Source organism: Halichoerus grypus, chromosome 5 (genome assembly GCF_964656455.1).
Source record: "Halichoerus grypus chromosome 5, mHalGry1.hap1.1, whole genome shotgun sequence".
Lineage (NCBI taxonomy): Eukaryota > Metazoa > Chordata > Mammalia > Carnivora > Phocidae > Halichoerus > Halichoerus grypus.
The window spans coordinates 150,214,966-150,235,619 of record NC_135716.1 but is presented as its reverse complement, the minus strand read 5'-3'; the positions used below and the strand labels follow the sequence as shown (position 1 = coordinate 150,235,619).

The following is a 20,654-nucleotide window of genomic DNA, read 5'->3' as shown; positions in this document are numbered from 1 at the left end:
TGCTCCTTGGGAGCCTGCTTCTCCCTCTACCTTTCTCTCTCGCTCTGTCTCTCATGAATAAATAAAATCTTAAAAAAAAAAAAATAATTAGGTGATTTCACAAATACTGTTTTCATTAGAGCTGGAGATATCAGACTATAGACCAGAATAATTTTTTGTTGCTAAACCAATTTGCCTACATGAAATGGATAATCTTTAGTAGATAAAGTAATTTATGATGAAATATAATTTGAATATATAGATATGATAGGTATTGCCAAACTGCATGTGTTCCCATTCTTGGGAGTCCACACTGGAGTCAAGTGAGTACAATGGCAAGAGGACCAGCTTTAGGTTACAGTAGCAGAGGTGTACGGACCTCGCTGACAGAGATCCACACCACAGCCCAGTCACCAGCAGCTCCTGTGTAACCCTGGGCTCATTATTTAACCTTGCTAAGTCTCAGATTCCTCCTCTGTCTCACGTACCTCTTTCATAATTGTTTTAAATATTATATGAAATACTACAGGTAGGCAATAAAATAAATGTTAGCTACTATTACTAACTTCACCATCAACATCGTTACTCTCAAGTTCTAAGTCAAACAAGCCTAGGTGCAATTTCTGATTCCACCACTTATCAAATATATTACTTTGGTCAAGTTATATAATTAATCTGTGTTTCAGTCCTCATTTTTTTTTAAGATTTACTTATTTATTTGACATAGAGAGAGATGGCGAGAGCAGGAACACAAGCAGGGGGAGTGGGAGAGGGAGAAGCAGGCTTCCCGCTGAGCAGGGAGCCCGACATGGGACTTGATCCCAGGACCCTGGGATCATGACCTGAGCCGAAGGCAGACACCCAATGACTGAGCCACCCAGGCACCCTTCATTCCTCATTTTATTTTTTATTAAAAAAAAATTTTTTTGTTATGTTAATCACCATACATTACATCATTAGTTTTTGATGTAGTGTTCCATGACTCATTGTTTGCCTATAACACCCAGTGCTCCATTCAGTACACGCCCTCTTTAATACCCATCACCAGGCTAACCCATCCCCCCACCCCCCTCCCCTCTAGAACCCTCAGTTTGTTTCTCAGAGTCCATAGTCTCTCATGGTTCGTCTCCCCCTCCGATTTCCCCCCTTGCATTTCTCCCTTCCTACTATCTTCTTCTTCTTCTTCTTTTTTTTTTTCTTTAACATATAATGTATTATTTGTTTCAGAGGTACAGGTCTGTGGTTCAACAGTCTTACACAATTCACAGCACTCACCATAGCACATTTAAAAGTATGAAGACAATGCCTACTTTGCCTCAGAGAGTCATAGTAATGATTAAATTATACCGCTTAAGAAAGTTCCTAGCACAGTATCTGTAACAAAGCAGATTATAAAACCATTCTAACTCTCTCCTGGGATAAGGACCACTATATTGCAGATGCAGATTTTGGGTTTTCCTCATTACTTAAAGGAGTCAACATTTAAGTATTATAATCTCTGTATATTGACATTCAAGCAAATCAGAACCATAATTTGCAATTCTACTTCCTTACACATTCTAGTCAAAAGCATTCTAACATTCTATATTTTACTTTCCCAAACCACCTTATCCAAAAAAAAAAAAAAAAGAAATTATTATATAGATAGAGACCTAGGATAGTCAATAGTCAATTAATTAGCTTTCTTTTATGGCACAAGATCTTGTTTGTTCTCCAAGTGTCCTGAACCATTACAGAGAAGAGCTGAAACATTAATGTCTTTCACACAAGGCCAACTTCACCATTTAAGTCAGTAAGACTCAACTTACTTCAAGTGCTTTTCAAAATTAAAAATAAAAATAAATCCCAGCTCAACGCCTTTTCCATAAAGTCTAATAATGTATAGCATGGCCACAGTAGCAGAAATAAAAGAATGATACAGACATAATGAACCTAATTCTCCACACGTGCTAACTTTGAAAATTAAGATAATAATTTCTGTACTTGGTATATATTCTTTCTGGCAGCTAATGTAATATTAAAAGTATCAGTATATTAAAACGCCAGTATGTCTTCTGCTTTCCACAAACCATTTGTAAACCTACCCTAACAGAGATAGATTTATAATTTTCTTTTATTTTTAGAAATCCAGCTGTTACTGAGGTTCCCAATGTTTGCACTTCATCACCCTTACCAATAATTACTCACTATATTCTAAAAGCAGGAGATAAAGGAGATAAAAGTCATGGCCCATGCTCAGGAAATGCTTGTAATTTACTTCGGTTAAGTTATACAAAGTTGGGTAACAGCAGCATAAAAGAAGAGGCTAAGTCAGAATGGTACAGGCAATTAATGCTATTTAAAAAAGTCGTATCAGAGATTAATCTCTCAAGGTTGAAGACAATCAGAGAAAACTTCCTAAAGGAGGAGAAAGCTGACCTGGGCCTTAATGGATGGGTCACACTTAAGAAAAATATGAAGAAAAATTAGAGCTAATTCAGATTGTGCATGTGTATGTGTGCGTGTGTGTGTGTGTGTGTGTGACCTTGATCACCTTGGACTTTACTTCTTTATACCTCATTTTTTTTGATTTGTAAAATGGAGATAAATAATAGTATCTAAAATTCTTGATTATTGTAAGTAACCAATGAATATTAGTATTTAGAATCAAGGCCAGCAGAAAACACATTCAATAAAGGTTAGCCATTACCGGGTTCTCTAATAACCTCATGAAACAGAATGGGTGTTATGGACTGAATGTCTCCTCCCAAAATTCCTATGTTGAAGTCCGAACCCCCAAAGTGATGGTATGTGGAGATGGGACTTTTGGGTAGTAATCAGGATTAGATGAGGTCATGCAGGTAGGTCCTTCACGATGGAAAGAGCACCCTTCTAAGAAGAGACAGCAGGGAGCTTGCACATGTGCTCGCATGCTCCCCCCCCATCTCCTTCTCCACATGTACACAAAAAAAGGAGGTCATGTGAGCATACAGTGAGATGGCAGCTTTCTACAAGTCAAGAGAAGAGGTCTCAGAATGAAACCTACTTTGCTAGCACCTCGATTTGGGGCTTCCCAGCCTCTAGAATTGTGAGAAAAATAAACGTCTCCTGTTTAAGTCCCATCTATGGTATTTTGTTATGGCAGCTGGAGCAGACTGAAAGAACACATAAGGCAAACAGTTATTTCTACTTTACATTTCAGGAAGCTGACTTCCTATATAGCCAAAAGTAATGGAACTAAGGTCTTTGATTAGTTCACACAAGAGAATGAAAGTGCCTTTAGTCTCAAAAATGACATCAGATTCTGAATTTAACAAAATGGATGTGATATATAATCAAATCAGTCAAATATCAAGTAGTGACTAACTGTATGAGTTAAAAACAAATGTGGCAATCAGTCATCAAAATATTTCCATAGCAACCATCTAATATAGAGACTAAGATCCACTTTGTACAAAGGTCACCATTCCTACTGGGAGTAGTCTGGTAACTTAGAGCCTTTGCATCCTTCCTCTCTCCACAGTTGACCCTCACCCAACAGGCTCAAATATGACTCAGTCCTAAAGGACCAATCCTGACTTTAACCAAGAAGAACTTAAGGAACTTTAATCTAAAACTTAGCATCCCTGTATCAGCTCATCCTTTCTATCAAAATAATTCTTGAGCCCCATTCTGATGATTACAGCCAATATGTGTTCCCTATGAATCAATCTCTATTCTGGCAACCTCTATAGTACCTTACCTTGAAGGGTACTATCATCTTCCTTTTTTTCATAATTTCAAGGAATTGAACCCCATTCTGGTAGTGAGTGCTACTACTATTGCAAAACATCCCTGCTGATGAATGTGTGTACCTACAAATCTCCAAAGAGTATGCCCCTGGAGTCCTTTATCAGTAATTACCCTATTGTTATCCTAAGGCCCACATAACATCCTAAGGTTGACCTCTGCTCTCCTGTGAATCTTCATGGAGCACACAGCCATGCATTTGCTATATGCCAGTCCCTATAACTGGAAGCAAAGCTAGGATGTCCAGCTTTATAAAATAAAATCAGGGTTTAATATCTCTTAGGGGATCCCACCTCCTAAAAAGGAAAGACATATAACATGTGTTTTGTGTCTCTTGCTCACCTGTGACCTTTACCAGAAACTGTTTACTCTGACCTCTGATGTTTTCATCTTTCTTATTTCTATTGTTGTCTGAAGTGTCATCAGCAAAAGTCTCAGACTTTCCCCCTCACTATTTTTTTCTTGTCTGAAGTTTAGCAAACAGCAAACTTAATCAGTGACTGAAGAGTGATGATCATGAAAAAAGATAAATTAATGTCTAATAAGTACATGAAAAAACATTCAATGCCATTAGTCAAATGTAAATTAAAGTTTCAGTGAAACAGGATTGCCTATCCACTAGAATAGTTAAAATAAAGGCAATAACAAGTGCTGTTGAAGATGTGGAGAAACTGGACCATCATACACTGCTGGTAGGAATGTAAAATGGTAGAGCCGTGTTGGAAAACAACTGGCAATTTTTTAAAAAGTTAAATATAAACTTACCATATGAACTGGCAATTCCATTCCTAGGTATCCAAAAGAAATAAAAACATGTGTCTATGCAAAGACTTCAATGCAAATGCTCAAAGTAGTATCATTCATAATGGCCCAAAGTGGAAACAATCCAGGGACTCAAGGTGAGAATACAGATTTACTGCAAATGGGTATGAGGAAACTCTTTTGGATGATAAAAATATTCTAAGAATGGATTGTGGAGATTTTATAACTGTGCAAATTTATTTAAAACACTTCAGTTGTGCACTCAAAATAGGTGAATTTTATGATATATAAATTATAGCTCACTAAAGTTGTTAAAAATGTTTAATAAATAATAGGAAATAAAAAAGGAACTCCTAAAATGACACAGCTCAGCTGCCTACTGCTCTATGAGATGAGGCACACATTTAAATAAAAGCTGAAACAAGATATTTTGCTAGTAACTATATATACAATGACTATTTGCTATTTTACTCAGAATAGTAAAATGTTACCATTTATTGTTCTCTATTCGAGTAATGACATACTAGGTTTTGGAATGTAATTTCCAATTTATTTTACTTTACAAACAATAACCACCAAACAGAGATTAGCGGAAGCTCATAAAAGATTACAATCTTAGGTAGAAATGAAACTCATAAGAGAATCTTCAAAATGAAGGGAATAAGAGAAGTTTCCTCCAAGGGGGAGACAGAATCTAACATCTTTTCATATTCTAAGCAAATAAAAAAGGGGCCAGGATGATGCCCTCAATTTCCTCTTCAAAAACACCAGTGACTGGATAAAGCTTACAAACATTCTTGCAGCACAAGACATGCCGGATCTCTTCAAAAGGACTGCACAAATTACAGTTAGAATGATATACTATGGAAATTCCAGATAAAGAAAATGTGCTTGAAAAATTTATCTTAAAAAAAAAAATACATCTAAATGGAAATAGAGAAAGTGGGAGGAGAGTAGTGGGAGGGGTTGGGGCGAGAAACCCTGGACCCCAGACCAACCAGGGCTATTCTGGAACTCTCCAACAAGCCACTTAACCTGTCTAGGCCTCTGTCATTTTTCTTGATCAAATACAGTTAAATTCATCCTCATGTGATTATTATGAGTCAATGGTGGTGAAATGGTATCCTATAAAAACTTAAGAATTTTTAGGTAGGATAATTCCGCAAGAAAAGGTTTAAGAATTTCCATTAAAGTCACTAATGAAAATTCACTCTATCATAGTAAGAGATTCTATCATAAGAAATTCCCATATGTATTTCAATAGCTGATGAGACTCCAAAACACAACCACCCAATTGCCAGACAGGAAAAAAAAAGGCAGTCAAAAGAATAGGGACATTAAAAGTAGAGAAATGAGATGAAAAAACTCCTTATAGTAGAAGGGCAAGTAATAAATGTACAAAGAATAATGGAATTTTTAAAAATCACTATTTGACAAACTTTACAGTAACAAATTTTTTTAAGCAAGAATCATCAATGTATGCTAAAGGGATCAGAGTTGAGGTGACAGGATATAATAGTCTCAAAATATCTCCCCCTTAACCACAAAGGGAAGAGAGAGCAACTTTATGATGGAGAAATCTAGCAGACCCCATCTTAATTAATGAGCAAATGAATATCACCAGTAACAAAGCAGTATCACATGTTTCTTGACATGTTGCACTGAGAGTAACATATCACATCTGTTGTATTCTGGAGGGAAATGAATAATCTAAATTTAATCATGAGGGAAAATCAAACAAACCCAAATTGAGGGACATTCAACCAAATAACTGGCCTACACTCTCCAAAATTATCAATGTCACACACAAAGAAAGATTAAGGAACTGATCCATTTTAAAGAAAACTAAAGAGACATGTTAACTGAAGACCATGCATGATGTGCAATTTCTTTTGCTATAAAGATATTATGAGGACAAGCAGCAAAATCTGAGTTAGGTTTATAGATTAGTTACTATTATTATATCATTGTCCATTTTCTGCTTTTCATAATTATATCACATAATATCTGCATTAGTCTCCCTGGGCTGCCATAACAAATACCATATAGACTTGGGGGCTTTTACAACAGTTCTGGAGGCTAGAAGTCTGAAATCCAGGTGCCAGTGCAGTCAGGTTCTGGGGAGAGCTCTAGTTCTGGCTTGAAGATGGCTACCTTCTGCCTGTGTCCACATGAGGCAGAGAGAGAAAGCAAGATTTCTGGTTTCTCTTCTTATAAGGGCACTGATCCTATCATGAAGGCCCCACCCTCCTAACCTTATCTAAACCTAATTACCTTTCCCCATTTCCAAATACTACCACATTTCAGGTTAGAGCTTCAACATAAGAATTTTGGAGGGACACAATTCTGTCCATAGCAATGTGCTTGTCAAAAAAAAAAAAAAAAAAGTTTATATACAAACATACATACAGAGGTGGAGGTGGGGGGGTAGGGAGGAGATAAAGAGGGAAAAGCAAATATTAGTATTTGTGGATTCTGAGAGTTACATGGGGATTCTTTATACTATTTCAACTTCTCTGTAAGTCTGAAATTATGTCTAAATAAAAAGTTAAAAGAAAAAAAGCAGACCTCACTATTGACCTCTCTGATTGTACCTCTACACAGGTAGCTGACTGTGGCAATCAAAAGTTACTGGAAACTCTTAACAGTTCTGCTGGCAAATACATACTAATTATCAAGAGAAATCAGACACCTCAGTTCATTCCAAAAGCATCTTCCAAAGGAATATCTATATTGAAGTTATTTTCGATTTTCTTGTTCTTAAACCTTTTTTTCCATGTCCATAAATTTCTTCCAAGAGGGGAAACAGAGTATAACATCTGTCCCTAATTGCATATAATCTGCTATTGTGGTTATAAAAGACTTAGTGATTACCACATCTATCTCCCTGCTAATGCTAAAAAAGCAAAATAAATTAGCACAAACCCTGCATGTTCTCCGAGAAGAATGTTTCATTTTCCCATTAAAAAAAAAGATTCTACACATGCAGCTTACTACATGTTATGATTGTGTTTTTTTCACTGTCTCATTTTTCTTCTTCTATGCCTTTCTCAGTAGGTAGTGAATTAACTTAAAGGCTGCTGGGAAATGCTTGCTGAACCGACTAACCAGTGATTATAGATATTAACACTCAAATATCCCTAATCATATAACACTATTTAATCTTCTTCGTAAAAGTCATCTTCAGATTGAACTTAAGAAATAATTTATCTAACCATTAGAACTAGGGCCTATGATGAAAAAAAAAGATTCCTGTAAACTAAACTTAAAGGACATTATCTTTTCAGAAATCTAAGTATTATTATAATGACAGTGGATATTAAGGCCTGTGGTGTGCTAGGACATTTTACATGGTCATATTTACTGTGTTATCTTCATTCTTTAATATACTGATTATCAAAGTAGTTAAAATGATTTGTTCAAGAATGCCCAATTTATAAATAAGTGACAGAGCAAGTATTCAAATATATGTGTAAATGTATGTCCAAAACCCATAACCTTGAACTTTTCTTACTGTGGTGTTTCCCAAAGCCTTTTCCACAAACTAAGGAGAGTATATGTTAAAGTAGGAAAATGGTTCCATAGTCAAATAAATTTAGAAATTTTTGAGCAAAACAAAATCAGGTTTTTTTTTTTCTTCACTAGAAGGTTATCAGTCTTCAATATGCTACTATGTATTTTGAGTCTCAAAGACGGAGATTAGTTTATAGGAGCATAGAAATTCTATTATTTTTAGAGAGTACCTATATGGGTATCTCACAAGTTATAAAAAGTAGCACTATGTCTTATTATCCAATAACACAGCAAAGAATCTATTTTTGTTCATTGATGCCAAGTGAAAGACTTGACTGTACCAAGGAAACTAAAGTAATGAAGACAGACAACTTTTAACTTACCATTGTGCATCCTAGACCATCCATCTCTTTCACAGTCTCTGCCAGAAGATCCAAATAAAGCATCAGCCCTGGGACTTGGGGGGTCGACCTAGAAGAAGCAAGATTGAAAGTCAAAAAGAACTTAAATGTTCTTTCAGTCTCATGGCACCTGAAAATCAACTCAAGTACATAGACTGTAGTCATCAGGTTAACATGATAGTGCCTGTGTGGTTCAGGCATGTTCTGAAGCCAGAGCTTAGTTGAGTATTTTGCTGTTCATGTTTAAATAAAATCGAAATTAAACTCCAGAATTTTTTAATTATAAATTTGAGTCTATTTTAAAATTAACAAATTTACAGTTGAAATGTCCATTACCCCATTGCCCAGTTGGCTTTCCATTACAAAACTACAAAAAGAGGAATCTATTTTGCCACATTTAAAAAGCAAGTTTAGCCATTTGCTACTTAGATAGATGCTGAATTCAGACAGTGTCGTTACTTGGCTGTGTTCAGGGCCCAGCATGCTTACTGCTTTATAGCTCACAGATTATTACAGCTAAGCATGTTTTCTAATGAAAAAGAAAAAAGAGTGATATAAACTGTAAAAAAGATAGCTCTATTGATCAACATTAAAAACTTTGTACATAAAAGGACACCATTAAGAGAGTGAAAAGCAAACCATTTAATAAAAAATATATATTTTTTCAAATAATTATCTGATAAGGCATTAATATCCAGAATATATAAAGAAACTTCTACAACCCTAAAAAGAACTCCTCAATTAAAAAGTGGGAGAACTTAAATACACATTTCTCCAAAAGATATACAAATGACCCATAAGCAAAAGAAAAAATATTCAATATCACTAATTATTAGGGAAATACAAATCAAAATCATAGTGAGAGATACTACTTCATGATGTGAATATAATTACTGCCTCTGAACTCTATACTTAAAATGGTTAAAATGGTAAATTTTATATTGTGTATATTTTACCACAATTTAAAAAAATTAAATTTTAAAAAAAGGTGAAAAGACAAGCCATAGAATGAAAAAAAAAAAATTTACAAATCATACCTGATAAGGATTTAGAATCCTAAATACATAAAACAAACTTACAACTAAATATCAAAAAGTAAAAAAAAAAAAACAATTAAAAATGGATAAAGAACTTGAATAGACATTTCTCCAAAGAAAATATACAAATGGCTAAAAGCACATAAAAAGATGTTCAATATCATTACTTATTAGGGAAATGCACATCAAAACCATAATGAGAAAAAAAAGCCATAATGAGAGACCAATCCACACCCCCTAGGATGGCTATAATAAAAAGAAAACAAAATAATAAGTGTTAGTGAGACTGTGGATAAAGTGAAACCCTCCAACATTGCTGGAGAGAATGTAAAATGGGACAGCCACTGTGGAAAACAGTTTGACAATTCCTCAACAAGTTAAACACAGACACACCACATGACCCAGCAATTCCACTCTTAGGTATTAAAGCAATTAGGCATGAAAACAGATACTCAAATGGAAACTTGTGTATGAATGTTCATGGAAGCACTATTCACATAACCAAAAGGTGAAAACAGCCCAATGTCCATCAACAGATGAATGGACAAACAAAATGTGGTATATACCCACACAATGAAATATTATTCAACCATAAAAAGAACCAAGTACTGATACATGCTATAACATGAATGAAACTCAAAAACACTGTGCTAAATGAAAGATGCCAGACAGAAAGGTCTATGTATTGTAGGATTCCACTTAGATGAAAAGGCAGAGTAGGAGAATCCATATAGGAAGCAGATCAGTGGTTGCCAGGGGCTGAAGAAAGGGAGAAATGGTGAGTGAATGCTTAATAAGTACAGGGTTTCTGTTTAGGGATGATTGAAAAAGTACTGGAACTAGATCGTAGTGACAGTTGCACATGTACTTACTGCCACTGAAATTATACACTTTAAAATGGCTAAAGTGGTACATTTTATGAGTATTTTACTGCAATAGAAAAAAAAGATCCTATTCTGGATCAAGGTAAAAGAAAATAATTCTGTTTACCTTTTCTGGGATGGTTGTGCTAGTTTGTTTGGGAGCATTCTGGTTAGTTTCTTGAAACTGCTCCTTACTATGTGAGACTGTTTTTCACACAATGTATGTAAAACTAGAAAGTTTTTCCTAAAAGTATTAAGTTTTTACATATGCATGTATGAAATTATTTTTTTTGAGAGATGAGGGAAGGAGGGAGAGAGAAAGAGAGACAGAGAGCGTGCACGCAGGGGGAGGGAGGGGCAGAGGGAGAGAGAGAGAACCTTCAGCAGACTCCATGCTCAGCATGCAGCCCGATGTGTGGCTCCATCTCACGACGCTGAGCTCATGACCTGAGTCGAAATCAAGAGTCGGATACTTAATCGACTGAGCCACCCAGGAGCCCATGAAATTAAAATTTTGTTTATCAATTTATTAAGTGCTTTTGAAATCATTAATGGCTATGGGGGAAGAAAAGACATCTCTATGCAAATACAATTGGAAAAATCCCATTTCTTATATGATAATGTAAGCAATTTTCTTTTTTTTTTTTTTTTTTTAAGATTTATGTATTTATTGGAGAGAGAGAGAGAGATCATGGAGGGGAGGGGCAGAGGGAGAGAATCTCAAGCAGACTCCCTGCTAAGCCCAGAGCTCAATGTGGGGCTCAATCTCATGATCCTGAGACCACCACCTGAGCCAAAATCAAGAGTCAGACTGAGCCACCCAGGCACCCCAATGTAAGCAATTTTCTAACTGTAGGCTTAGAAGCATGCATTTTTTTCTGTGATCTGGAAAACTATAAAGGAAATCTCTTCAATGAAAACATCAAGGCCTACACCTAGCAGTATTAGAATTATTCCACTTTGAACACTAGTGTGAAAAAACAGCAATTTAATGAGCACTTGAAAAGAAATTATTTCCCTCAACAATTTTTTTTTTTTTTTGTGGCTAACTCCCACTAACTATTACTGGTTATTTTGCCCATAGGTATTTTAATTAAAATGCTACTATTCCTTCAGATTAGAATTTAATATATCTTTTCAACTTAATTTACAACGGTGAGCAGTCATAAAATGAAAGGTTTTCTGAAACTGCCATCAAACCAGCAAGTAAATCTTATCTGGATATGTCCAAACAACAACAAAAAATGTGGCCAGCACCTATAAACAAATCTATAGAAAAAAAGACAAATGTAATCACAATAATCTCAATAAAATATTACCATTTAAAAGTACCCATTATAAGTTTTCTTTTACAATAAAAAACCTGTTACTTAAGGTTAAAAGAGTAAATGATTCGTAGTCAAAATATAAAAATGGAATGAAATGTTGCTTAATGTAATTATATCTAAAATTAAAAAAAATGTATCACACACAAAAAATCTGAATTTTCAGATGGTGTATTTTCAAAAACCCATTAGATCATCCAAGGAGCATCTTTACATGTTATATTTACATATTAGAATTTAGAAAAAAATGAATTAGACATTAAAGTCAGAAATAACTTTATAGATAACCCCAAAAGTTGTTTTGCTTCTGTAGGCACTTAAATCTTAACATTCATTATTACTATTATATGTATTTATTAGTAATTTTTATTAAATTGCAAGCTTTTGTTAAAGAAATACTTTTAGGATAAAAATTCTTTACAAAAATTCAAGAAACTATGAGAATTCTAAGAAAGTCCTTTATTAAATATTCTGAAATATTACAGACCCCTAAAATTAGCCCAAGTCTACTTGACTATCACATGAACACAAGCTCTAAGCTTAAACCATATCAAAAGCAGTCTTCTGTTTGGGAAGATAACAACTATGCTACCCTAACTCTCTTCACTTTCAAAGGCCTTCCCATCCTCATCAAATAGTGATTTGCTTCAAAGATCCATTATGTAAGGTTTACCCAAGGGACATAATATCAAAGGAAACTTAACTTTCCATTATAATTTTTAAAAAGGCTAGAAAAAGGGGGGTCAGTCTTCCTTTTCATAAAGAAAAGTTGGTCCTCTTTTAAAACCCTACTCTGCCATTTTAGTACTAATGTCAATTACATCTAAGTTCAATTTGTAGAGTCATTACACTGTCCAGTGTATAGGAAGAAAGGAAATGGACACTTAAAGGATTTAACATAGTATTCATAATGGAACTTGATCTCTGTCAGGTTTAAAGACTGAAAAAAGAATGTTCTTTCACTCTAATTTTCCATTTTAGATTCCTCGGCTAACAGTTCAGGAAAGAAAATTATTAATAGAAGCCAGAAGTTGAAAGAAGTTTCAGAACAATATTTTAGTGAAACAACAGATTAGATTGGTTTCAAATGGAAATGTTTAAGAGAACACATACATGTCTAATCACAAATGGAGGTTTATCTGTTTCTTTTTTGAATTCATAGGGTCCCAGATTTAAATGGGCCAGCCGCCGCCTGGTGTCTTCAGATAGCTCACACATGCGTCTTTTTGTGTAGGGAGATGGAGAGTGTGATTTTGAAGAAATTGTAGGCTGTTCGTAGTTTTTTGCATTTACGCAATATTTATTTCTCTCAGGTGACTTGGATTTTTTCTTTTGTGATCTTGATGTTGATGTTCTGCTTTGCAGTCTGCCGTGTGATTTTTCAACTGGAGCCGTATGGTAAATAAATTTATCCTAAACATAAAAAATAAAAATTAACATGGGTAGAAGCTATATGTAGAGATATATGTATATGTATCTATCTATAAATTACAGGTAGAAAAAAACTTTAAAAATTAACTTAAGGCACATATAATCTATCAAAGCCAACTAGTCTTTCCTATCTATGCCAGATAACTCTTTGTCTAGTAGTTAATAAAGTACATGGTATTCTTAAGTCTAACAAGTACTTATGAAAATAAAAGCCCAATATTTAATCATTGGAAAAATCTAAGAAACAAGGTCAGAAAAATTAGTTTTCAGTGTACTGAAAAATTAACATAAACATTGGTTTATCGTTTGTAATTAAGTATTCAAGTAACTGGCTATATAATTTAAGAGGGCTTTTTTTCTTTTTCTTTTTTTTTAAGAAAGAGAGTATATGCATGGGGTGGGAAGGCAGAGGGAGAGGGATGGAATCTTAAGCAGACTCCACGCTGAGCACAAAGCTCAATGTGGGGCTCAATCTCATGCCCCTGAAATCATAACCCCAGCCGAAATCAAGAGTCGGAGGCTTAGCTGACTGAGCCACCCGGCGCCCTAAGAGGGCTCTCTTTAGTAATGTTACAAATACACATGGCTAATTAGTTGCTTATGAAATCTTTATGGAGAAAATTATTAAAATAAGTTTCATTTATACTGCTGTGATTAAATACATATACACAATGTGAACATCTGAAAAACGGCTTTATACATATTTTCATGAAATGTATTATTTGGATTATACAAGGTGATTAGGATCTTAAGATGTCTTCCAAATTAAAACTTTACAATTCAATGACCAATAGCCATATCATCTTAATTCTGGTTCCATATTTTTATAAAAGTAAAAAAGTAAAAAGACATAAAAGACACATATAAACTTTAATGACTAGTACTCTACTAGTAAAACTGGTTAACAGTCTAAAATTTTAAAAAACAAATGTTACATTTCTAAAATTTTTTTGCGTCATTAGGATAACATTTTATTTAGTCTCTGCCTTTTGAGTGCCTTAAAGTTTGGATTACAGGTAAATAATATAAGACCTCTTAATTCATTATCTAGAATTATAAGATTTCTAATATTAGAGAAAATGGACAGTTGAGAAACTTTGTCTTCCTAACTTTAATCATTTTAAAAACCTATCAATCCTACCTCCTTCTCTATTTTCTCAACCCCTCCTTCCCTAACTCACTAAGGGTATCTATTCTAAGTATATATTAAAACATAAATGTGATATAGAAGGGAAAAGAGTCAAATATTTTTAAAAAGTAGATAAAAAGGAAAAATATATATTTTCCTAATTGGAAAATAAGTCCATGAGTTTCATACAGACCTGCAGCATCAGATTATTTCCTCATCTTTCCTCTACAGCTGTTGATACTCTCCCAGTCCTTCTCCCACCTTGCTCAATGACTTCAACAAGTAATTCAGAATTTTTCTACCATATCACACTTCATCTATCTCTATGACATCACACTGATGCACAGAAGCAGGAATGTTAGCACATGCAAGGACCTTTGAGTTGTAATAAATGTTCAAGCAGTGAATCTGTCCAAGACTTTGGACTCAGACTTCTATTTCTCAGTTTTAATTACCTTTTTCCACCTCATCTTAGAGTTCATCATTATGCAGATCCATTGCATCTCAAACTCCAAAAATCCCTTGCTGACCAAAACTACTTTTCCTCATTCTACTTCTTTTATTCTCACTGAATCTGCTGCCTGCCCTCCTCACCTCTTCAGTCCCTGGACCTCTTTTTTCCCAGACCTTCATACATTTTTAATATCTCTTACCTTCAGACCCAGATGAACCCAACATCATCCATTTCAGCAATGCTGTAAAGTTCCTCCTTACCTACCTCTGATTATACCAAACCTAAAACAACCCCACCTTCTTTCTTCATTACAATTTTTGAATGTTGAATACTATTAGAAGTTATAAACTGTGGAATATGTAGTACAGATACACGCTGTCTAACTCTATCCAATCCTTAATGTATCCTGTTACTGCCCAGGAAAACTTAAAATAGTGGCTGTTACATGCTGTTAACATGATGGCTCCCTCTGGCCAACAGGATACTAGCTTGGGACAAAAAGAGAGACTTGAAAAAGTGCTATTGTCTTTTATTCCTTTTTGGAAACCTTCCTGCCTCCGTGTGAATGAGCCAAAATTAGCCTACTAGATGATGAAAGTCTTGTGGCCACCATCCCAGCTAAAATCAAGCAAATTATCAGAAATATAAAGTCCCTCCCAGACCAAAAACTCAGCCAACTACCAGACATGAATGATGCCATCATAGATCATTCAGCCCTAGCCTCGCCAGTTCAAACCAAAAGAATCAACCAATCAATCCACAGAACTGTCAAAAAGTTAGTGTTGCTTTTTACACAGCAAAAACTACCTGATCCAGCATACAAATTGATAAAACTACCATTGATATTTAACTATTAATAATAAATTCTACCTTTAGTAGGTAAAAAGAATAAGTAGAAAACTAGTTTTATTTCAGAAAATCACAATAATATACTTAATTTTTTCAATCCATCTAACTGGGGACAAAACATCAATTTGAAAATAATATGCCAAAAGGAATAAAGATCATTATAACTATTTGTAAACTTAAATAATTTTATAGTTTATTGCACTCATTCTGCTTTTAAAAGCCAAAATGGCTTGTCTTATTCTTATGTTTGAACCTGAAAATGCTGCTTTGTAGCTATTAAAATTTTAATTGTAACTATAATATTCACTTTTTAAAAAGCAGATTTATCACATTCTTAAATAAGGTCAAAGAAGATTAAAATTCTGGCTAAAATTTTAATGTGTATGTGTATATTCTGTTGTGCCTACCAGATAATGTTTTCTATCTTGTATTTTAACCATTGTCTTCTCTCCTAATTATTTAAAAAAAAAAAACCTTAGGAACAGCCATCAAATTCATTAATTATATGTTACGTGCCAGACACATTTGCCTATTCTCTAATTTAATCCTTAAAGGAGCCTTGTGAGGAACTTGAACCCAGATCTGTCTGATTCTGAGGCATATTTTCTTAAACACTGTCTGATGCCAAAACCTATCCTATTTTCTTACATCTGTTCAATAAAGAACAAATGACAAACACTGAAATAGCAAGTTAAAAAAGAAATGAGTCTTCCCAAAAGTTTACAGAGGAAAACGTTAGTTCTTAAGTCCAATGAAACTAGTGATGAAGGGACAATTTTACATTTACGAAAGACTTTCCACCAAGCTGTACACTTAGAATGTACTTCTCTGTGCATATGCCATAGTTCATACAAAAAAAGACTTTTCTACCCACCCACCAGAAGGGCATACCCCAATGAGGAGAGAAAAATTTTGTCTGAGTGCAGGTAAAATACTGTTAATAATTTACAAATATACAGTTTTGCACAACTCAAAACAAGTCAGTAACATCTTTGCATTTGGCAAGCATAGTTTGTTAGATCTCTAATAGCTGCATTTCAGCTTGCATTTCAAAGATAATTAACTGTAGCCAAACTGGCACACTACGTATCTTGCTAAACAAAATAAGAATGATCCCCTTGATAATTTTATATAACCACGCTTTACCTTTCTTAGCTTACGTCACTGTTAACCTCCTCAGCAAATTTACTCTGAAACTGAGAATGCAGTAAATTATTAGTATACTTTTTCCATCATAGGTCCAGTCCTGCCTTGTTTGGGTCCTCTGTGCTTTATATGTTACTGGCTCTTCATCACATGCTGGTCATTGTTACCTAATCATAATGCAACTGCATATGAGTGATGCCTAGACATTATTAGATAACCTGTGGACACAGCAGTAAGATGATCCTGGTGACTCAGTAAAAAGTTAGACAAGAATGAAATATTAGGTCCAGATATCTCAGTTTACTAAAGAAGTTTTTACAAATATAGAAGGTACTGAGGTTGGAGTGTCCAAGCTTCCCTCAGTCTGATAGCATCAGTATGGCCACCAAACTGAGCAAGAGTCATTTAAGAATTAGAGACACTCAAGAAACCATACTCACTAAACACCAATATCCCTGCATGAGAGAGAACCTCTGGTCACATTTGTTAAAAGGTATCCTTTGAACTTTCTGCAGTCACCTGTAACTTCTGTAAGATTTATAGAAGCCTCAGATCTAGCTCCCTGTGGGACTTCTTGATCTCAACATCTTTCTGGCAGGCTGACTGCTTTGCATTAAAAAAAAAAAGGTCCACAGAGTTACAAAATAATAACAATAACATCATGGCGCCATCTATCATGTGTACCAAACTCTTCACTCTCACATTTAAGATGCAACCAAACTGCTAAATACCTCTGATAATTGTTTTGCTTAAAGACTGACCCCCAAAAGTGAAAAGAGTTGCAGCCAAAATAAAAGAATAATTCTTGCCCAATGCCCATAAATATGAACAAATAAGTTAAACCATTAAACACTTTAAATGAGTTCAACCTGAGTGCGGCACTTCCTTGAACTTATCAGACATTCAGTAATCACTGAAGTTGTAGAAAATTCCAGCTTTGGAGCAATTCCCTGAGGGGAAAAAGGGTATTATTAGATATTTCAATTTTTTAAAAAATATAATTATTAGTGATAAAACTATGACCTGAAGTAACAAACACTTGTCAAGATTTAGCTGTTTCATTTGTTGGTTTGACCTTCTTATTAAAGATAAAGACAATACAGTGATGCTAAATTTTAGCAAGAAACAGTTTCATTGCTGATGATTCCCTTACAAGTGATTATATTACCTTTATGTAAAAATTAATATATTTTTTCATTTTCAAGTATTTCCCTGTCAAATTATTCTAAGATTTTTAAACGATGATATATTAAAGTCATAAATATATAAAAACACTTAATGGATTTGAGCTCTTTTTACTTTTACAAATTAAGACATACTTAACTACATAATCAAGAAATGCTTTTACAAACCCAGCCTTTGACATACTAACTTGAGAGTTTCAAACATCATATTACAGAAAAGGTAAATAATGAGTTGCCTAAGAATTAACTAAATGATTGCTTTTCTGCAAACATAACTTTTATTAATGAAGTCCATTATGCCTATTTGTTAGTTATCTATTGCCTCACAGGGTATTAGTCAGCAGTTTAAAACAAGAGTGAACACTTATTATCTCAGATAGTTTCTATGGGTCAGGAATCTGGCAGAGGCGGAACTGGGTGGTTCTGGCTTGAAATCTCTGAGGCGATTGCAGTCAAGAGGTTGTTTGGGCTGCTGTCATTTGCAGGTTTGCCTGAGGCGGGAGGATCTGCTTCCTAAGAAGGCTTGTTCACATAGCTGTTGGCTGGAGGTCTCAGTTCTTTTCTAGATTTTAGCAAGGGGACTCAGCTCGTCTATCCCATAAACCTCTCCGTAAGACCGCTCCAGTGTCCTCATGCCATGGCAGCTAGTTCTCCCAAAGCAAAGCAAGAAGGAAGCCATAATCGTTTTTATGACCTAGTCTACTAAATCTAACACTGTCACATCTATCACATCCTATTTATTAGAATCCTTGAAGTATAGCCCACACTCAAGGACAAAGAAGTTAGACTTCTTTTTCAGCAGAGGAATATCAAAAATTTTGTGGACATATTTTAAAACCACTACAGTCCACCCTCTGACCACAAGTTACACTCCTTTCATGTGTAAACTAAACTCATGCTCTACAAAGAAAAGAAGAAAAGTCTCATCCTTTTACAACTTCAGCTTGAAATCCAGGATGTTGGCATCTAAGTCAAATCCTTATTCAGCCTCCTCAGATGTGGTTCTTTAAGGACAGTTCTTTAAGGCCAGTTCCTCATAGTTAGAAGACTTATGAAACAAAGAGACAAGTTATCTGCCCCACATGTACCTAAAGCACACACATGCAGCAGGTGCAGGATAATCACTCCAGATGTTCTTATTCAAAAAGGGAGTAAACAAGAGTCAAATGGGCATCACTGGCCCATAGAAATTCTAAAATCCAGCCAAGAAAATGTTAGAAGTTCCTTGATTAGAAGTTTAGTCCTGGTCCTGCCCAGAAATAACTATCCTCTGGACTCCTCTGGGCTTTTGCTTCCAACCTTTGAATTATCACTCCTTTCCAAGGAGAAGTAGACCATATTTGGAGTGCACAGTGTTCTGAGCGTGAGTCCTGTCAACAGAATTTTGGGGGTCCAAAGGCCTTTTCATTTTGTGAGATCTCTCTGCATTTCAGACCAAGCTGGTGGTGTTTCTACCAATATAACACTCTTAAAAAACATATGGGTTCTCATATGAATCTTACTGAAGTTCACTCCATTAGACACGAGTTGCACCCTTCTCTACACTCAGCTTCTGCTGAGATTGCCCTTTAGCATCTTCGAAAAACTGATTGATTAAATTATTTTCTGAGACAACATCTTGGATCTTTCTGAAATTTTAATGAAGGGTTTTATAGTTATACCTTTGGTTTCACCATCAGACCACAGCTTCCAGAAGTGCCTGGAATGATTTTTGCTCAGAAGTCATTCCTTAATTTTAACATTTGCCATTGGAAAAGGCTGGGAATCTTCAGAAACAGTAAATTCCAATTCCTTTTTGCTCAACAGCCTTTCCTTTGCTTATCTCTCTCCTCTCATATTTTGCTATAAAGCAGCAAGAAAACCGAGCAGACCCTCTAACTCTCTAACCAAAAGTCTTAGACACACCATCCATTTCATTAGATATTTCTCTCCTTCCCACATTACCACAGGTGACTGTGTGGCTAAACTTTCTGCCATTATATAACAAGGAACCCTTTTATCCCTAATTTCCAATAGCATTTACCTTATTTTCCTGCAAACACACATCTGAGTTTCTTCAAGACCTTTCAAGCTTTCACAAACATTCTAGCAAAGCTTTTCCAGCTTCTGCCTCTCTATAGAGGTGCTTGAATGTCTTCACACGTGGCAGTTGGCTTAGCCCAAAGTGACTGATACAGTAGTGAGAGCAAGGAGGAAGCCACAGTGCATTTAATGACCTGGTCTCCAGTCTAATACTGTCACTGAATCATGTTTTATCTGTTAGAGTCACTAAGTGGAGACTGGAGAATTAGCTCTGCCTTTGGAAGAGAGAAGCATCAAATCATCTGTGGACATATTTTATAACTACCATAGCCTGGATTGCAACTTATCACTTTACCTTTCCCCATATATTGCTGGTCACATAGTAAATACTCAGTGTTTTAGCCATTATTTTCACTGAGCTTTTAAAACCATTATGTATTAGTTAGGGTTCTCCAGGAAAACAGAACATATATATATATAATATACTATACTAATATATATATATATAGAGAGAGAGAGAGAGAGAGATTTATTTTAAGGAATTGGTTCATGCAATTGTGAGAGTGGCAAGCCCAAAATCCATAGGGCAATCCACAAGCTGGCAACTCAGACAAAAGTTGATATTGCAGTCTTAAGTGTGAAATTTGCAAGCAAGCTAGCAGGCTGGAAACTCAGGAAGTATTTCTGCATAACAGTTTTGAGGCAGAATTCCTTATTGTTTAGGAAATCTCAGTTTTTGCCCTTCAGGCCTCAACTAATTGAAATGAGATCCACCTACATTGTCAATGGTA

The 20,654-nt window shown here is 35.1% G+C and overlaps 1 protein-coding gene across 5 annotated transcripts in view; it reads right to left on the bottom strand.

The window, feature by feature from the left end:
• SPATA6 (spermatogenesis associated 6) overlaps positions 1 to 20,654 on the bottom strand; it is a 147,758-nt gene that overhangs the window by 71,901 nt on the left and 55,203 nt on the right. For all 5 annotated transcript variants that reach the window (XM_036106601.2, XM_036106602.2, XM_036106608.2 and 2 more), the window contains exons 6-8: positions 17,527 to 17,607; positions 12,762 to 13,061; positions 8,406 to 8,493 (exon numbers count right to left, since the gene is read on the bottom strand). In XM_036106601.2, coding sequence (XP_035962494.1) covers positions 8,406 to 8,493; positions 12,762 to 13,061; positions 17,527 to 17,607 — 469 coding nt within the window. The remainder of the gene's footprint in view (positions 1 to 8,405; positions 8,494 to 12,761; positions 13,062 to 17,526; positions 17,608 to 20,654) is intronic.